We start from the raw sequence: 17,005 nt of genomic DNA on the forward strand, positions 1-17,005 counted from the left end.
GGGACAAAGTACTGACTAGGCGTTCTTTGCTCTACCTCATTTAGTCTTGGCTTTGCCAGTGGATGTGGAGGTCAAGCTCCTCATTGAGTATTGCTGACCCCACGGGTGGTAGGAAAATGGGATCCCTACAACCCCCAACTTGAATTCCCTTGTTCAGTTGTAATGATGCTGGATGGGTATAGAGATCCAGTCCCCCACTGGGTGTCTCTGACACCCAGAGGCAAGAGGTGAAGCCTAATGGTGACTAACCCTGCCTGACTACCTCATTGAGCCTTGTTGCTACTGGGTAGGGATTTAGGTTCAGCTTGTCATTGGATCACACAGGAAGAGCCCTGATAGAGTAATTGGGACTGTGCCTGTGTCTTCCAGGTAGGGAATTGATGATTACCTTCCCACTGAGCCCTGCTAACACTGCCCCAGCAGAGGAATCAGCATTGACGGGCTCTGTGGGTCAAGGGATCAAAGATCGCTAGTTGCTGAGCCTTTTTTGTTACCACTTGGCAGGGCAATTGGAATTCTGCATGGTTCTGCCCAGTGGGGAATGCCCACTCTCTAGTGGATACTACTCAGACAGGGAATGGGTCACTTTGACCAAGAGCTAGGGGAGAGAGAATCCTATCTCCTTAGCTATGCTTACCCACAAAGGAGCTTCTGTTATGCTGAACTGCAATGAGGCGAAGAGAAGGAGTAGATTATGGCACAGACTTTAGCTCTTGTTGCTATGATTTAGTAGTTTTCTTAATAAATCTTTATTTACTATATTACCCTAGGATAATTTCAAGTGACTTTGCAGGTTTTTTTTTTTTTAATCATCTTTACCAGTTATGGTTGTTTTCTTTGGGAGCAGGTATGAGAAACTCCTTACATGCTGTTTTCTTCTCAGAGTCCTCCTGTGTTTGTTCTTAAAATCTGATCACACTTTTTAAAGTATGATTATTGGATCATCCTGCATCCTTTTATGTTTTAGTGTAGTACCAACTCCTGTGATGACAAATGGTCAACTGGACGGTCCTATAAATGAGTGGAACCTTGAGCTGGAAGATCAAGAGAAGTGCTTTCTTCTCCAGGCCACTCAGGTCAATGCTTGGGACCATACATTGATTGAAAATGGTGAGATGGTAAGAAGATATTTTCATTAATCTACCTACATGGTACAAGTATTTGCAGATGAACGCAAGAGAATAGACCTGTGTTTTGTGGTTTTCTTTGTTGTTGTTGTTTTGTTTATGTTTTTGTTTTTTGAGACAGGGTCTTGCTCTATCACCTAGGCTGGAGCACAATGGTGCAATCACAGCTTACTGCAGTCTCAACCTGCCTGGTTTAAGCAATCCTCCCACTTCAGCTTCCCAAGCAGCTGGGACCACAGGGTCACATCAGCACCCCTAGTTAATTGTGTGTGTGTTTTTTAGTAGAGATTGGGTGTCACTGTGTTGCCTAGTCTGGTATCAAACCCATAGGCTCAAGTGATCCTCCTGCCTTAGCCTCCCAAAGTGCTAGGATTACAGGCATGAGCCACCATACCCAGCCTTATGGTTAATTTTCTATTCCAATATTGGTGAGCAGCTCAAAATATATTCCTTAGGTAATAAGTACCCTGAATGAAAAGAAATTTTTCATATTTAAAGTATGTGTGAGAAAATTAATATTGTTCTAAAATTGTTATATAAATTTAAATGTTTATATTATTGTATTCTTATTTCTCTTTATAGATTTGTATTTTACATGGAGAAGTGAACAAAGTGAAACCGGATCAGAAAAGGTAGAAACAGATTTCCCAGGTTGAAAGATTAAAGACCTATTTTTTTATTCAGTGTTTTTTCCTTCTGTAGTTCGTTAACTTTTTTTTTGTCCGTCCAAATTCCTTTCATCAGCCCTTTTATTAACTTATTTTATTCAGGTTGGAACAAGAATTGGATTTTATCCTGTCACAGCAGCAGGAACTAGAATTTCTGTTGACTTATTTAGAGGAGTCTATGAGTGACCAGAGTGGACTTCATTATCTGCAGCATGCAGATGAGGAGCGTGTGGAGACGTAAGTAACTGAATAAAGATCTAAGAATGGGACAGGACTTATGCATTATGAGAACATTCCAGGAACAGAGGGGAAAAGTCAAATTGGAAGGCAAGGAATACAAATCGGTAGAAAAGGACAAGCTTTTGTAGTTGACATTTATCAATTTGTTTGACTGTTTTCTGCTGATCTTTTCTAGATGCTTGTAAATGAGGAAATAATTCTGGCAATTTTGTTTTATAGCATTCTGTGTACTGTTATTACTCTCAACCTTATGCATGTTCATTGTAAAGTTTTTGTCTTTGTCAAATTTGTTCTTAAATTAGAAGTACAAATTTTATGTGTGTGGTGTCATGGTATTGTGGGATATTTGTGGTCTCCTATTTATGTTGATTCTGCTGAAACTAATGTTCATGCAATTGCTTTAGTGACAAATAATTTGTTATTTTAAAGGCAGTTTGTTAATCTGGAGGCAAACTGTATAGCTTTCAAAAATGGAATGATTTGGTCAATGTCTTAGGAGGGCTATATTTTATTTGTGAGCTCTTCAGTCTTTACCTCCTGTCAATACAGTGCCAATGTTCCCAAAGTAACTTTATTTCTCTGGAACTGAGATTTGATAATTGACCAATTTATTAAGTATTAGAATTTGTATGAATGTGCAGCATAATCTAGATTGAGACTAAATTTGACTCATTTTATCAATGACTTATTATGAGTTAAGACTGGGCCTATCTTTAACATACTTGCAAGTTAACTTTTTTGTAGCAGCATTAAATGTGGTAAGTACAACTGATCTGTACTAACTTAAATCAGTTTCTGCTTTTGTATTTCAACCTTTGTGAATTTTTCTTTTCTTTGTATTGTTTTCTAACGTGTAGTTACATTTTTGGCCATAAGATCTTAACTGTAATTTAAAGAAATATTTGAGACATTAGTTCCTTTCTAGTTGCTCTTTGGTAGTCAGATTTATACACACACACACACACACACGCACGCACATATATGCATATATTTTTTTCCCAAGATGAAGTCTTGCTGTGTCACCCAGGCTGGAGTGCAGTGGCGCAATCTCAGCTCACTGCAACCTCCGCCTGCTGGGTTCAAGTAATTCTCCTGCCTCAACCTCCTGAGTAGCTGTGATTACAGGTGCATACCACCACACCTGGCTAATTTTTTGTATTTTTAGTAGAGATGGAGTTTCACCATGTTGGCCAAGCTGGTCTCGAACTCTTGACCTCGTGATCTACTCTCCTCGGCCTCTCAAAGTGCTGGGATTTCAGGCATGAGCCACTGTGCCTGGCCCAGATTTATATTGTGATGAAATATTCGCCAGAATCTTCAACCATCTAGGCAACTAATTCTATGGCATAAGTACTATGCCATAGAAAGGCAGTAGTTACCTACAAATCTAATTGACTCTTTTAATTTTTATACACATTAAGGTTGAAAAATCCTCTGGCCACTTTAATTCCCATAAACATATTTATTGACTGGGTCTCGTGTGTGTGTGTGTGTGTGTGTGTGTGTGTGTATGTGTGTGTGTGTGTAGTTTGGGTAGAAATCTTGAGAATTTAAGTAACTTGTGAACTTAACAGATTTGTCTATCTTTGATTATTGTGACGCTTATTCTCAAAACATCTTTTTTTGCCTGATGGAGTATCTTTATATGAGGTTTTATTTTGAAAATTTTTGTATTCAAAACCATTGAAGACATCTCAGCATTTATTGAATATTGCCAAACCCTAAATAACTTCTCTTTCGTATGTAAATGTCCTATAGGTGTATTTTGACACCTTAAAGGATTCCTTTGCTCTGCAGATCCCCACAGCATTCACCTAGAGGATGAATAGGTGATGGTAAAAATGGTAAGGTAGATAAAAGCCTTCTCATTTGGAGTTTTTTTAGAATATGGTAATAATAAGGTCACAAATGCTGCATCCATGAAAATATATCATTGGTCATAACTGCGATCCACTGAAAAGACAGGGGAATTGGGGCAAATCCAATTGGCAGTGTCATGTTTATATGTCAATAACAAGGTAGTGGAGAAAACACTTTTTGTTAATCCCTTTATTTCACTTGCCTTTTCAGTTACAGATTAGCAGGAAGTATAGATGCTTAGCTGAAACAAATGGCCCAAGATCTCAAGGACGTTGTTAATCACCTGAATATATTTGGAAGTTCTGCTGGCACTACTGATCCAGTGTGTTTACTGCTTTGTGTACTTAGACAACCAGGATTTAGTATGAAATTGGTATTTCAGCCAGGTATGGTGGTTTATGCCTATAATCCCAGCACTTTGGGAGGCCAAGGCAAGAGGATTGCTTTAGACCAAGAGATTGAGGCCAGCCTGGGCAACATAGAGAGATCTTGTCTCTATAAAAAATGAAGAAATCTATCTGGGCATGGTGATACATATCTATAGTCCTACCTACTCTGGAGGCTGAGGTGAGAGGATCACTTCAGCCCAGGAGTTGAAAGCTGCAGTGAGCTATGCTTGCACCACTGTGCTCCAGCCTGGGTGACAGAGTGAGATCCTGTCTCTAAAAAGAAATTAGCATTCTGTGGTTCCTTTAAGCTAGTCCCCTTCTTCCGTCTTCTATAGGGTTTCTTACCTGCCTCTAGAGATATGAAGCCCCTTGGGTGTAGTTAGTGGAGCAGGAAACATTTAGAGGCAAAAAAGGTTGTGATTTTTTTTGTGGTTAGTCCCAGGAAGATGAAAATATTACTCTTCCCTAAGTTGTTAGGGTTTTCTCCCTTATTCTTCACATAAGTAAGTATGTACCTGTGTTTATTTTTCTATTCACTTATTACCCAGTTCATTCTTTTTTTTACATATTTGTTTACATACTCATATACGTGTTAGTAGGTATGCTTGTGTCTGTTAGACATAACCAGGCAATCCTTAATTTTTTATCAGATTGCATTTTAACATTTGTTAGGTTGACCATTTGAGACTTTACATTTTTCTATAGAAACTTAGTGAAATATGGTTATTAGGTTTTCACCTACCCCATAGAATACTATTTAGCTCATAATAAATGTATTATATCAGTGGAAGATATAGCTGAGGCTCCAATTAGAGTTAAGGTGCTGTGAATTAATTTGGCAATAAGAAAGAATTGATTTTTCTTTTTTCTATACTCTAATTAAAGAGCTTATTTCCTGTACCTTTACCTATTGTCTTAGCAGCTAAATGGAGTCCTCCTTTTCCCACTCCCACTCTGTGGCAGTAATAGTAAGAGGGATCTCCCATTGTGGGAGTTCCCATTGTGCTTTCTATCAGTTAATTATAATTAGGAGTGAGGCCAGGTTCTGGGTAGGTGAAGATGAATGACATATACATAAGTGGCGATCATTCTTTAATAAGCTCTTTGTTCAATTATATACAGACAGTTCTTTATCTACATACATATTACCTTTTTTTAAATTATAAAGATACAGCATGTTATAGCTGAGAAAGTATTAGTATTTTGTTTAAGTCATTTAATCTCTCTGGGTCTTGGCTCCTTTCGCAAAATGTCAGGGATAGACTAAATGATCTTTAAGTTCCTTCCAGCTGTAAAAATTATGCCATTCTCTACTTTGGGTGAATCTAAAGTTGAACAAGGACAAATATAAATTAGTGTGGAATTATTCATGCTACCATGTCCCTGTGTTCACACAGATGATCAAGAGTTTACAAAATACTGATTTTCTCTTAATGAAATACTAGATTACCATTGTAATTCCAAAATTCAAAATTGTTCTGTTGTAATATTTTGATGCATAGGTAAATATATGCAGATTAAGACATGCAGCAGAGCTGGTATCTAGTTTCTTTGTGTTGAATTAATATAAGTGGCGTGTTCGCAACCAAGTTAGTAAAAGGAGACTATAATTCTGTGGTTGTCCATTTTCTCTACTTAGCCCTGGATTGTTTTATTTTATTTTAGTACTGGGTAGTAAATGATTTGAGTCTTTTTGTTTTCCTGGCAGGGGTGATTGGGATGTTTAAGATGAGTCAGTTAAAGGGTAATTGCTGTTTGATTGCAGAATAAAAGAAGGATGAAATCAGTGACAGCTCTTTTTGCAGATAGCATAAATCCTTGGACATGAAAAGGGAGAAACATTTTCTGAACAATAATATACCTGTAGATAATTTATTGTAACCAGATCAGCAAAGCTTTATTACTCTGGGTCATATACCAGGGTAGAAAAATAGAAGCTGTGTGTTCCAGTATTCACAGTGATGAGATTTATCTGTTTTTATTCCCCGTTTTTTGGTGAGGGGCAATGGGAAAGACCACCTAATGTCTAAAATTTTTATTAAGCAAGTTCATATTATGCACTGTGTTATTCAGTCACATTTTCTTATAAAAATCCATAAGGAAAATTAAGTCATCTATATTACCAGTACCCTGATAATATACTGCGTATTTCTTTGTAGTCTTTTTTGCTTGGCTGCTAAAAATATTTCTTTTGTTTTAAAGAGTACTGGAAACTATATAACTTTTTGTATTCTGTCTTTACTTAATATTTATTCATGGTCTTTCTCAAAAATTTTAACCACTCTTTGAAAACATGAGTTTTAATGGTACTATAATATTTCATCAGGGATGACTTTAATATATTTAATCAGTTTTTAATTGGTAGAGATATTATTTCCAACCTTTGACCAATATAAAATAGTCCAGTAATCACCGCTTATTTAGATTTGATTATCTACTCTGAATAGGTTCCTGGAAATAGAATATATTGACTGAGTCAAAAGGTATAAATATTTTAAAGCTTTTGATATGGATCATAAAAATTTACATTTTGAAAGGTTGAGTCAATTTATATTACTTTTGGCTATATATGAATTGTACCTATTTTCCCACATACTTGATAACTGAGTATGACTATTTTTTAAAAATTACTGATTTGGTTGACAAATGGTGCTATTTTTAATTTTTTATATGAATTTGTTGTCTTGTAAAATATTTCTTAATGTTCTTTATACTGTGGTAGTCAGTTTCTTATTGAATTATAGATATCCAATTCCTGGTAGTTACAAAATAATTAAATTGAGCCTATACATAAAGATAATGAGCATTGCAAATATGAATTAGCAAAAAAAAAACAAAAAACAAAAAACCATTAGTATTTAGTAATTCTCAGTCGATTTCTTACCATAAGAAATTAAAAGCCACTTCCTAATGTCAATTTCTTATGTTTATTTTTAATTTACCACCTCAGAATAATCATAATCTAAAAGTCTTATATGTGTTTTTAGCTCCAGCAGATCTACAGAATTCTGAATGCCCATATGGACTCTCTGCAGTGGATTGATCAGAATTCAGGTGGGAGTTTCCTTGTATGCCACTCTCTGTATTTATTGCAAGTAGAAAATGTGATACATGTCAGGTTATGTTCTCTATGAACAAATTCATATAAAAGTTGTTGTATGGGTGTTGTTTGACTCACAGTATGTCTATTTTAGTTCTGAAACACTGTACTTCCTTATTTTTTTCAATGAAATACATATGGGATAGACTAGAAATTAATGAAAATAGAGGATGGATAGGAATAGGGTACATAGAACTGGAATAGGGGTGAGACTTCTATGAATATGCCTTTTTATACAGTTTTGACCTGAGGGCCATATAAATGTTTTACATACCAAAAAATTAGAATTAGGTAAAAATTAATGAGAAGGAAGACAAATACTAAAGTTGAATACATACTGAAACCAAACAAACCTATGTAACTAATTTATAACAATCTCCTAGTTCAGATAACTTTTGAACATAGTATTCTTGATGATGCATCCTTCTAGGATGTCATCTTAAGGATATAAGGAACTGCAAATAAATTTTAAACTTTCTTAATAGGTCTATTATTAGATTCAGAATTATAATACCAGTATTACTACCATTTCATATATATTTAGAAATAAAGCAAAGCATGTTAGGGACAATAGAAGTCAAGATTTTCCTTGAAAGTCAAAGAGATACAAGTTATTTTTCCTTTTCTTTTATATTTGCATTATAAATTTGAATTTAAGATATCAGTAATGAATTCCTGCTCCTTTATTCTATACACAGAAAGGGCCTAGAAGCAATGACAGACACACCCCAGTAGCAATGAGCACACCCAGAACCTAGGTCTTGGTTTCTTTTAAATGCCATTCTAAAATGAACCAAGTCTTCTTGGGAAAGTGTCTAATCTCATGCCTCAGGCTGAGAAAATACAGAGTGAGCTTGGGACTTCTTGTGCAAGAAAGCAATCATTGTTCAGTGACTAATAAGGTTATATCAGGGCACAAGATTGTGCTTGATGGGACTCCTACTGGCCACATTAGGATGGTTTGAACATCAAAAAGAATAGTAATAGTAGTAGATTATAATAGATTGAGGGAAAAGAAAAGCCCATGAGTCTATAATGATATTCCTAAAAAAGAAAAGGAGGTACACGGGAAAGTCTTTACAGAAGAATGCCAGCTAATTATTAAAAGAAGGAATGATAAAATTAGAAAACTACCATTAAAAAAACTTGCAATAGAACCCTTTTATTAAGCTCACTCTCATCTTGAACACCCTCGTTTGTAAAACGTTCAAACTGTCATTTCTTGGCAGAAAAAGACACTAGCAGGAGATGGACCCAATATAGTCTATAAGTTGCTGAGTTAATTTTTTCAAAACAGTTTTTTGAGACATAATTTACATACCATAAAGCTTACTCATTTTAATTTTACAATGAGGAAAAGAGCCATTTTGCAACCACAGCAAAATAATTGATTCAGGCAAGGATTGTCAATGAATGCTAAAACCATTGAGTTTAAGATTTTTGGAGTATAGGATATTTATGTGATTTCAAAAATATCACTCCACAGATTACTAAATAATTATAAAGGATAAAACATGCCTTTATAACAGCTATCTGACATGTACCACTTTAATGAAGTGATCAAACTTACCCTCTCCAACAGTAGGATAACTCAACTTTATGTGCCTCTTGATCTGACATGATATAAGAAGTATACAGTATCATTTATATAGTAGTCTTATCAAAAATTTTTAAGTTGAATCTAATAATAAGAAAATAATCAGATATTCCACATGTGAGACATTCTGAAAGATGATGTAGTATTCTTACCCAAAATGTTTAACTTGAATCTAATCTCAAGACAATAATCAGGCATTCTATGTGTGAGACATTCTGAAAGATAATTGGCTTGGACTCTTCGTTATGGGAAGCAAAATTCAAAACAAACAAACAAAAGTAACTGGATAGTCTTAGATTAAAAGAGGCATAACATTCAAGTCTACCTTGTTAACCTTGATTAGATACTGATCAAAACTAAAAAGATATTGTTTAGAATATTGGGGGATTGAATATGGACTATGTATTAAATGATATTAAGGAATTGTTTATTTTACCAAATGCAATAGTTATTATGATTATGTAGGAAAAAATCCTTATTCCTAGAAGATGCAGGCTTTGTTATTTAGAGAATTTTCATGTCTGTAGGTTACTTTCAGCAAAAATTTGTGAAGAGAAAGATTTTGCAATTTGTGGCAAAATGGTAACAGTGGGTTAATCTAGGTAAAAGGCATACAAGTGTTTGATTTTTAATATTCTCTCAACTTTCCTATAGATTTAAGATAAAAATTGGGGGGAAATCATTTTTATAGACTTTGCCTAAATTTAGAATATAATGAAGTCTAAGAAATTAAGACAAATGGGAGCTAGTTAACCAGAGTTAATACTTTTAAAGATGTGGCCTTAAAATAATACAAATTTTGTTATTTGGCATTCTAGATTTTTCATTTTCTCCATTAATAGAGGTCATCAACCATGAACTTCTTCAGCTTCTTTCCCTTCCAGACATACCTATATCATCATTCATATTTACTTCCTTCTCTCCTGTGTTAAGGAAAAAATATCCTATCCATTTTGAAACTGTTTTGAATTATCAGAGAGAGGTTGAATTATATATTGCTTTAATATTTTTTAAAACTACCTGATGGGGAGAGGTTTCTAAGTCAGAAAGATATAGGTTCGAGTCAAGGCATTACCCCGTAATTGTTCTGTGACCTTAATTGTTACTTAATCTCTCTGAGTCTGTATCTTCATTTTAAAAATGAAGGATAATATCTACCTTTTGGGGGTTTTGTAAGGATTAAAAGAAGCATTGTCAGTAAATGGTAGGGGCAGAACTGGTTACTGATTATCAGAATTTACTATGTTTATGAGGTCAGGTAAGAGAAAAGAAGGGTCATGTGGTTCAAAAGGTAGCTATTAAATTGGAAGGCAGTTCCAGGTAGATTATCACCAGAAACCACTTACCCAGAGAAGTTATAAGAACTGCTGAGATGTGAGTGTCAGTAACTGGAAAACACCAAGGAATGAGCTTAAACAATGTTTGACTTAATTGTCTTCCTGTTGCATGTTTTTCTACAATGATCAGTGCTTCTCAGGTAGAGTTGAGGAAGGTGTCAAAATGTAATTTGAACTGTAGAGAAAAATTATAGCGATTTTTCTTTTCTCTTGGCAGGGATCCTCTTTGTCATAAATGAAATCTCAAGGCTTTCAGCCAGTGTTTCCGTAATAAAATTAAGATTGTTAGCATTGAAAGGGACTTACTTTATTTAAATGGAGAAACTGTGGCTCAGAGAGGTTGAATGACTTCCTTAAGAACACACAGCTAATTAATGGCAGAGCTAGGACCAGGATCCAGACTGCCTTATTATCAGAATGATATTCTTTCTTCCCTTGTGCTCTTAAAACAACTGTAATATAGGCATCACTGACTATAAAAACAAATCTTAGTCATGTACCTAATAGTAGAGGACAAAGGTTTTCAAAGTATGATAGTACTTAGGATAGGATGTAAGTTCTAGGTATCTGGGAAAAGTCCTAAGTCAACACAGGATAAAAAGAGTAAAACAGTAAAGAGTAATGATTACTGTGAGTTACTTTTTTACTAAAAATTTATTTGAGCTGGAGAGGCGATGAGATTTCATACTGGTTCTCAACTGAGACAAAGGAGGCCATGATAAAGAATGATCCAAAAGCGTGGTGTTTCTTGACTCTGTGGGCTCCTTTTTGCTGTTCCCACCCAAGAAGCCTTTCTTTTTCATATCAAGAAATGACAAGATGAAGAAGTTAAGAGTGGCAGGGTTTAATTGTGCTGTCTTAAGAGAGGTGGGTTTTTTTTTGTTATTTTGTTTTTTAGTAGTTAATTGGATCATGTACGCTGAAATGATCTGTGGACTGAGAAGTTTTAAGAGCAAGCTCAATGAATCCATTTATTCCTACTTGAATAATAGTTGTAGAAAAAGTAATAGATGTGTTATGTTAACAATACAAATACTATAGTTTTTTACTAAAGAGAAATCTTCAACTTGTATATAAAGTCAAATCTTTATTTTAAAAGGATTCTGGGAAATGTTTTTATAATTTAATATCTTTAATTTTGATACACATTTTTTCCATCATAAAACATGACAACTGTTACACTAAGAGGATCATATATTTAACTAAAAAGTCGGCTCTTAAAGTGATTTGGAGGCTGGGCACTGTCATTCATGTCTGCAATCCCAGCACTTCAGAAGGCCGAGGTGCGTAGATTGCTTGAGCCCAGGGATGCGAAACCAGCCTGGGCAACAAAGTGAGACCTCATCTCTTAAAAAAAGAAATATCTGGGTATGGTAGCACACACCTGTGGTTCCAGCTACTTGGGAGACTGAAATAGGAGGATTGAGCTTCAGAGTTCAAGGCTACGGTGAGCCATGATTGTAACACTGCACCCCAGCCTGGGTGACAGTGAGAGTGTATTTAAAAGAAAACATGATTTGGAAATGAAACATTTATTCTATAATAATAGTTATAGAAAAAATAATAGATGTGTTATATTAACAATACAAATATTATAGTTTTTTACTAAAGAGAAATCTTCAACTTGTATGTATATTTTTTTGATTAATTTATTTTTTTTATTGCATTTTAGGTTTTGGGGTACATGTGGAGAGCATGCAAGATTGTTGCATAGGTGCATATGTGGCAGTGTGATTTGCTGCCTTCCTCCCCCTCACCCATATGTGCCATTTCTCCCCATGCCATCCCTCCCTGACTCCCCACCCCCCGCTGTCCCTCCCCTATTTCCCCCCAACAGACCCCAGTGTATAGTGCTCCCCTCCCTGTGTCCATGAACTGCACAGCTTCATGGAAACTGAACAACTTTCTCTTGAATGTTGACTGGGTGTTCAACTTGTATATAAAGTCAAATCTTTAGGTATGTTAAAATATTATATAAAAGTCCAGTCAACTTTTCAGTATCCATGAATAAGTTACAGAGAACCAGGCCCCTTTCTTTCTCTAACTTATGTGATGGGTTAGATAAGTGATGGGACTGAACTAGAAAGGTATCAGAGTACTAGATAATTGAATTAAGGTATGTCTTAACATGTGTAGGTAATGACCAATTTTTACATTTGATACTCTCCTTTGTTTAACATTATGCCTTTTTTGTCCAAATTAGTGTAGATAATTGAGAGTTAATAGTAACTATGGTCAGATATCAGTTTCCCCTCTTGTTATTCTCTTTGAAAAAATTTACAACATTATTTTGAGGTTGACTTGATGGCAGTGCTGCAGTCACACATCTGTCTTCTGAGTTGGAAGTCATTGAAACTGTGGCAACTCCAGTTCTTCTGGGACCACTTATGACAGCGTTGGAAATCCATCTGAGCCAATTTGTTACTAGTTTTAAGTATATGGTGCTACTTCTCCTAGAGAGGCGACATGGGTTGACAGATAGGCATTTTCTTTTTTTCATGTACCAAACCATATCATATCTGTTAATATTTATCAAATATCCCACTATTGGAATAGGCAATGGGAAATCTTATACTTGTAATTATTTGAAAGTCCACTGAGTATTTCATGGCGTTTTACTTCTTTCATAAAGTATCCCAAAGCTTCAAGACTAAGATATATTTCATCCATAATTATTGCAGTCTCTTAAGGAACAGAACCACATAATTATTTAATAGCTGCTCACAACATTTAGCCTGCTATTTAGGGTAGAGTTAGTCCTTAGAGTAATTATAAGCACTGTATGAGATTTTGTAATATTTCTGAAATACAATCCCATTAGTACTAAGCTGAATGGCCATGAACACCTTATTTTTTTTATGTAAAACATTCTTAGTTGTCTCTCATGATTTGAGTAACTCATGCATAAAATGTCATAGGGTCATTTTAGAGAAGCAGTTTTGTGTGATATGTCATAATTATACTTCATATTTACCCAGTGTTAATATTTATTGTCTGAGGGGATTGTTTTAAATTAGACTTTTTGGTGTTGGATATTTTTTTAAGAAGCTTTGGTCCAGATAAGAAAGATTTTTTAAATATACATGTATATATTTTGAGATAGGGTCTCACTCTGTCACTCAGGCTGGAGTGCAGTGGCATGATTTCAGCTCACTGCAACCTCTGCCTCCTGGTTCAAGTGATTCTCCTGCCTCACAGCCTCCTGAGTAGCTGGGACTACAGGCATACACCACCATGCCCAGCTAATTTTTGTATTTTTTGGTAGAGACAGGGTTTCATGGTATTGGCTAGACTGGTCTCAAACTCCTGACCTCAAGTGGTCTACCTGCCTCAACCTCCCAAAGTGTGGGGGTTACAGGCATGAGCCACCACACCAGGGTTAAAAATCTCTTTATGAATTACTTTTATCCCTCTCATATCTGAAGAGTATCAGATGCTGAGATGCCAAAAGATGCCTTTGAATTTCCATTAAAGTGCCTTGTTTGTCTTTCATCTTCTAGAATAGAATCTGATTTACTGAGCAAGGTTGTTTCGTTTACTTCATCTTTTTCTTTAATTCTTTGGGAAATCTTTGTGGCATTGGTTGATTGGTGAGGTCATCTTTTGTGCTCTTGAGTATAATGTTCCACTTGGCTTACTTGAAAAGCGAATGCCCTTGATCTGCCTGAGATTCGGCAGCAACACAAAGACATCTCTGTTAGTGAGGCTCACTTTTAGTGTTTTTCAACCTCAACAGAGACACTTGGTTGTTCCTAGTGCTGTTAATTGAAAGGTATTTTATGTCTTTCCACTGTTTATTAACTACTTGCTGATCTTTGTTCCCCTTTACAGACAAAATAGATTTGTTCTCACACCTTTGTCTCTTGATTCTAAAGAACTTGTAGGTTTGATTAGAGTACTAAGATTAGAATTGAGCAAGTGTTCAGCTCCTGTTAGGAAAGCGCATGCATGTGATGGTTAACATTCTCAGAGTTCCACTTCCCAAACTTGCTTTTCTATATGTAAATCCAGATTTGAAATACACTCAATACATCTGCAAAATTAGATTTTTCACTAATCCTACTTATGTACATTTTGTGCCCAAGTGAATTTCCTAAAGCTGGAGAGACTCCCCAGATGAAATATGTAACATAATTTAAATCACTTCCAAATAGCAGAATATATATTGTTTGTGAGAAGGACACATTTTTCTCCAAAGACATTTTCTTTCTGTTAGTGACCAAAAAACAAATGCAGTACACTGGAGTCTTACTCTAATGCTGTTTTGGGGCCCGTGATCAATTGCCACCTCATGGATAAGGTAACCTGATGATATTTCACCAATTAAACTTTGCCAGATGGGATTCAGATAGGCCAGCCTCATTCTGAGCACTTCAGTGTTTGAAGGGACAACAAATAGTATTATGCTGTGGTGCCTGTTATTAGCTCAGCATAATACTTTTTATTTAAAAATTTCACAGCATTTGGCAAACTGGTGCACTGTAACAGGAAAAGCATTGTTATATGGGAGTCTAAAGATACAGGTCCTAGTAGAAATTCATCAGCTTTGGCCTTTGAGAGGTAACAACTTTCTTGAGTTTTTAATTATTTGCTCCATCCCAGGGTATTGTGGGAATCAAATAGGATAATATCTATTGGCATTTTGAAAACTGAAGTGCTATATAATTGGAAGGTGTTCTTTTATATACAAGTTGAAACCACACAGTAGTTGTGACTCTAAATACAAAACATCTACTATATGCCAAGCCATCGTGTATCTCTGTGTAGGAGGTATATATATTAATGGCATCTCTGCGTTGAACAGGTACAAAGTGAGGGGGTAGAGGTATGGTAAAGGAAGAAGAACATAATATGCAGTTGATTTCCTAGAAAAGATAGAATTTGAAATGAGACTTGAATAATAAGTAATAATTTCAATAGGATGACTAAATAAAGACCACTTAAGATATAATAATTCTACTACTTTGTTCTCCTCTGCCTCCAAGAATTCAGGATGCTTTCACTGTCTTTTCTTTTTACACTGTTTCTTGAAATGTATTTTTTTTATTAATTTTGTGTGAAGGGCAGTGCTATATACAAGCAGAGTATCTTGTTATCACTTTACTGTATCAGTGGCAAGATCAGTATGTGTATTCTCATGGTGGAAATGGAATTTTGTACATCTCTGTAAATACTTTTTCCCATCAGACATACTTAGGACTAAGAATTCAAGTACATTTATTCTCAGTGTAACTTTGATTTTAATAAACTGGATATCTTAAAAGTAGCTATGAGTAGTGGAAGGATGGTATTCTCTCTCTTTCTTCCTCTTCCCTCTCTCCACTCTCCCCTCTCCCTATATCTTTCCCTTCCTCTGTTTCTGAATGAGAAATAAACCTTAATTATTGCAGGTCCCTAAGATTTCAAGGTTGCTTTTAAACAGGAGCCTAACCTAACTAACATAGAAGGTAGATTTGACAATAACTGAAAGGTTAAAACGTGGCATTGGCTTAGCAGGCAGACAACAATGAGGAAACATATGGTAAAGACTGAAAAGATGGCCAGCCATGTTAAACAGTTAGAACAGATTTGGTAAAACCGTTACCTAACATAAATTGGGGGTCATATTACATGGCTACTGAGCTGGCACTTGTAGGAAAAGAGGTTGAGAATCAAAACTTATTTGTGTGTGTTGGTCTTTTTTTACTTGAAATTTCTATCAAGGTTATTTTAGAATAATATAGAAGTCATGTTAATTTTTTACCTAGTTTTCCTCAGAGGCAACATCTTGCAAAACTGTAGTACAGTATTACAACCAGGATATTCATATTGATAAAATCTAATCTCCTTCGGATTTCCCCAGTTTTACTTGTGTATGTGTATTTAGTTCTGTACAGTTTTATCACATGTAGATTTATGTGGTGGATCATACGATTGTTGTGCATTTAAAAACTGCCACATTATTTTCCAGAGTGGCTGTACCATTTTACATGTCCCCCAGCTGTGTGTGAGTGATCCACTTTGTCTGTGTGCTCATCAGCATTTGGTGTTTTCGCTATTTTTCATTTTAGCTCTTATAGTGGAGGTGTAGTGATATAATGGCTTGCTTTTCCATGATGAATGATGATGTTGAACCTTTTCCTGTACTTATTTCCCATCAGTATAAACATTTCAGTAAAATGCCTGTTTGTGTCTTCTGTCCATTTTCTAATCGAATTGTTTTTTACTGTTGAGTTTTGAGAATTCTTCATGTTCTAGATGCGAGTCTTTTGTCACATATGTGGTTTGCAAATATTTTCTCCCAGTCTGTAGCCTATCTATTCATTTTCTTACTAGAGTTGTTCACAGAATGCAATTCATTTTATCAGTTTTATTTTACAGATTGTGTTTCTGGTGTCCAGTCTAAGAAGTTTTTGCCTAGCCCCATATCCCAAAAGTTTTTTCCTATATAATCTTTTTTCTACAAGCTTTATCCTTTAACATTTAAGGCCGTGATCCATTTTGATTTAATTTTTATATAAGATAGGAGGTTTAGATTAAGGTTTTTTTTTCCTACAGATATCCAGTTGTTCCAGCACCATTTTTGAAAAAAGCATTCTTCCTCAATTGAATTGCTTTTGTACCTTAAAAAAAAATCTGTTTGACATATTTGTGTGGGTCTTTTTCTGAGGTCTCTATACCATGGGTCTATGTGTCTTCCCCTAATGC

General features: G+C 35.3%; 1 protein-coding gene across 1 annotated transcript in view; it reads left to right on the forward strand.

Annotated features, from left to right (window-relative positions):
* The window catches only part of NUP62CL (nucleoporin 62 C-terminal like), a 73,427-nt gene that overhangs the window by 39,361 nt on the left and 17,061 nt on the right, over positions 1-17,005 (forward strand). Inside the window, 5 exon segments of the mRNA XM_012451681.2 lie at positions 968-1,118; positions 1,710-1,759; positions 1,898-2,032; positions 4,106-4,217; positions 7,272-7,338. Coding sequence (XP_012307104.2) covers positions 968-1,118; positions 1,710-1,759; positions 1,898-2,032; positions 4,106-4,217; positions 7,272-7,338 — 515 coding nt within the window.

Source organism: Aotus nancymaae, unplaced genomic scaffold, assembly GCF_030222135.1.
Source record: "Aotus nancymaae isolate 86718 unplaced genomic scaffold, 86718_ANA_hifiasm-v0.15.2.pri h1tg000004l, whole genome shotgun sequence".
NCBI classification, from domain to species: Eukaryota; Metazoa; Chordata; class Mammalia; order Primates; family Aotidae; genus Aotus; species Aotus nancymaae.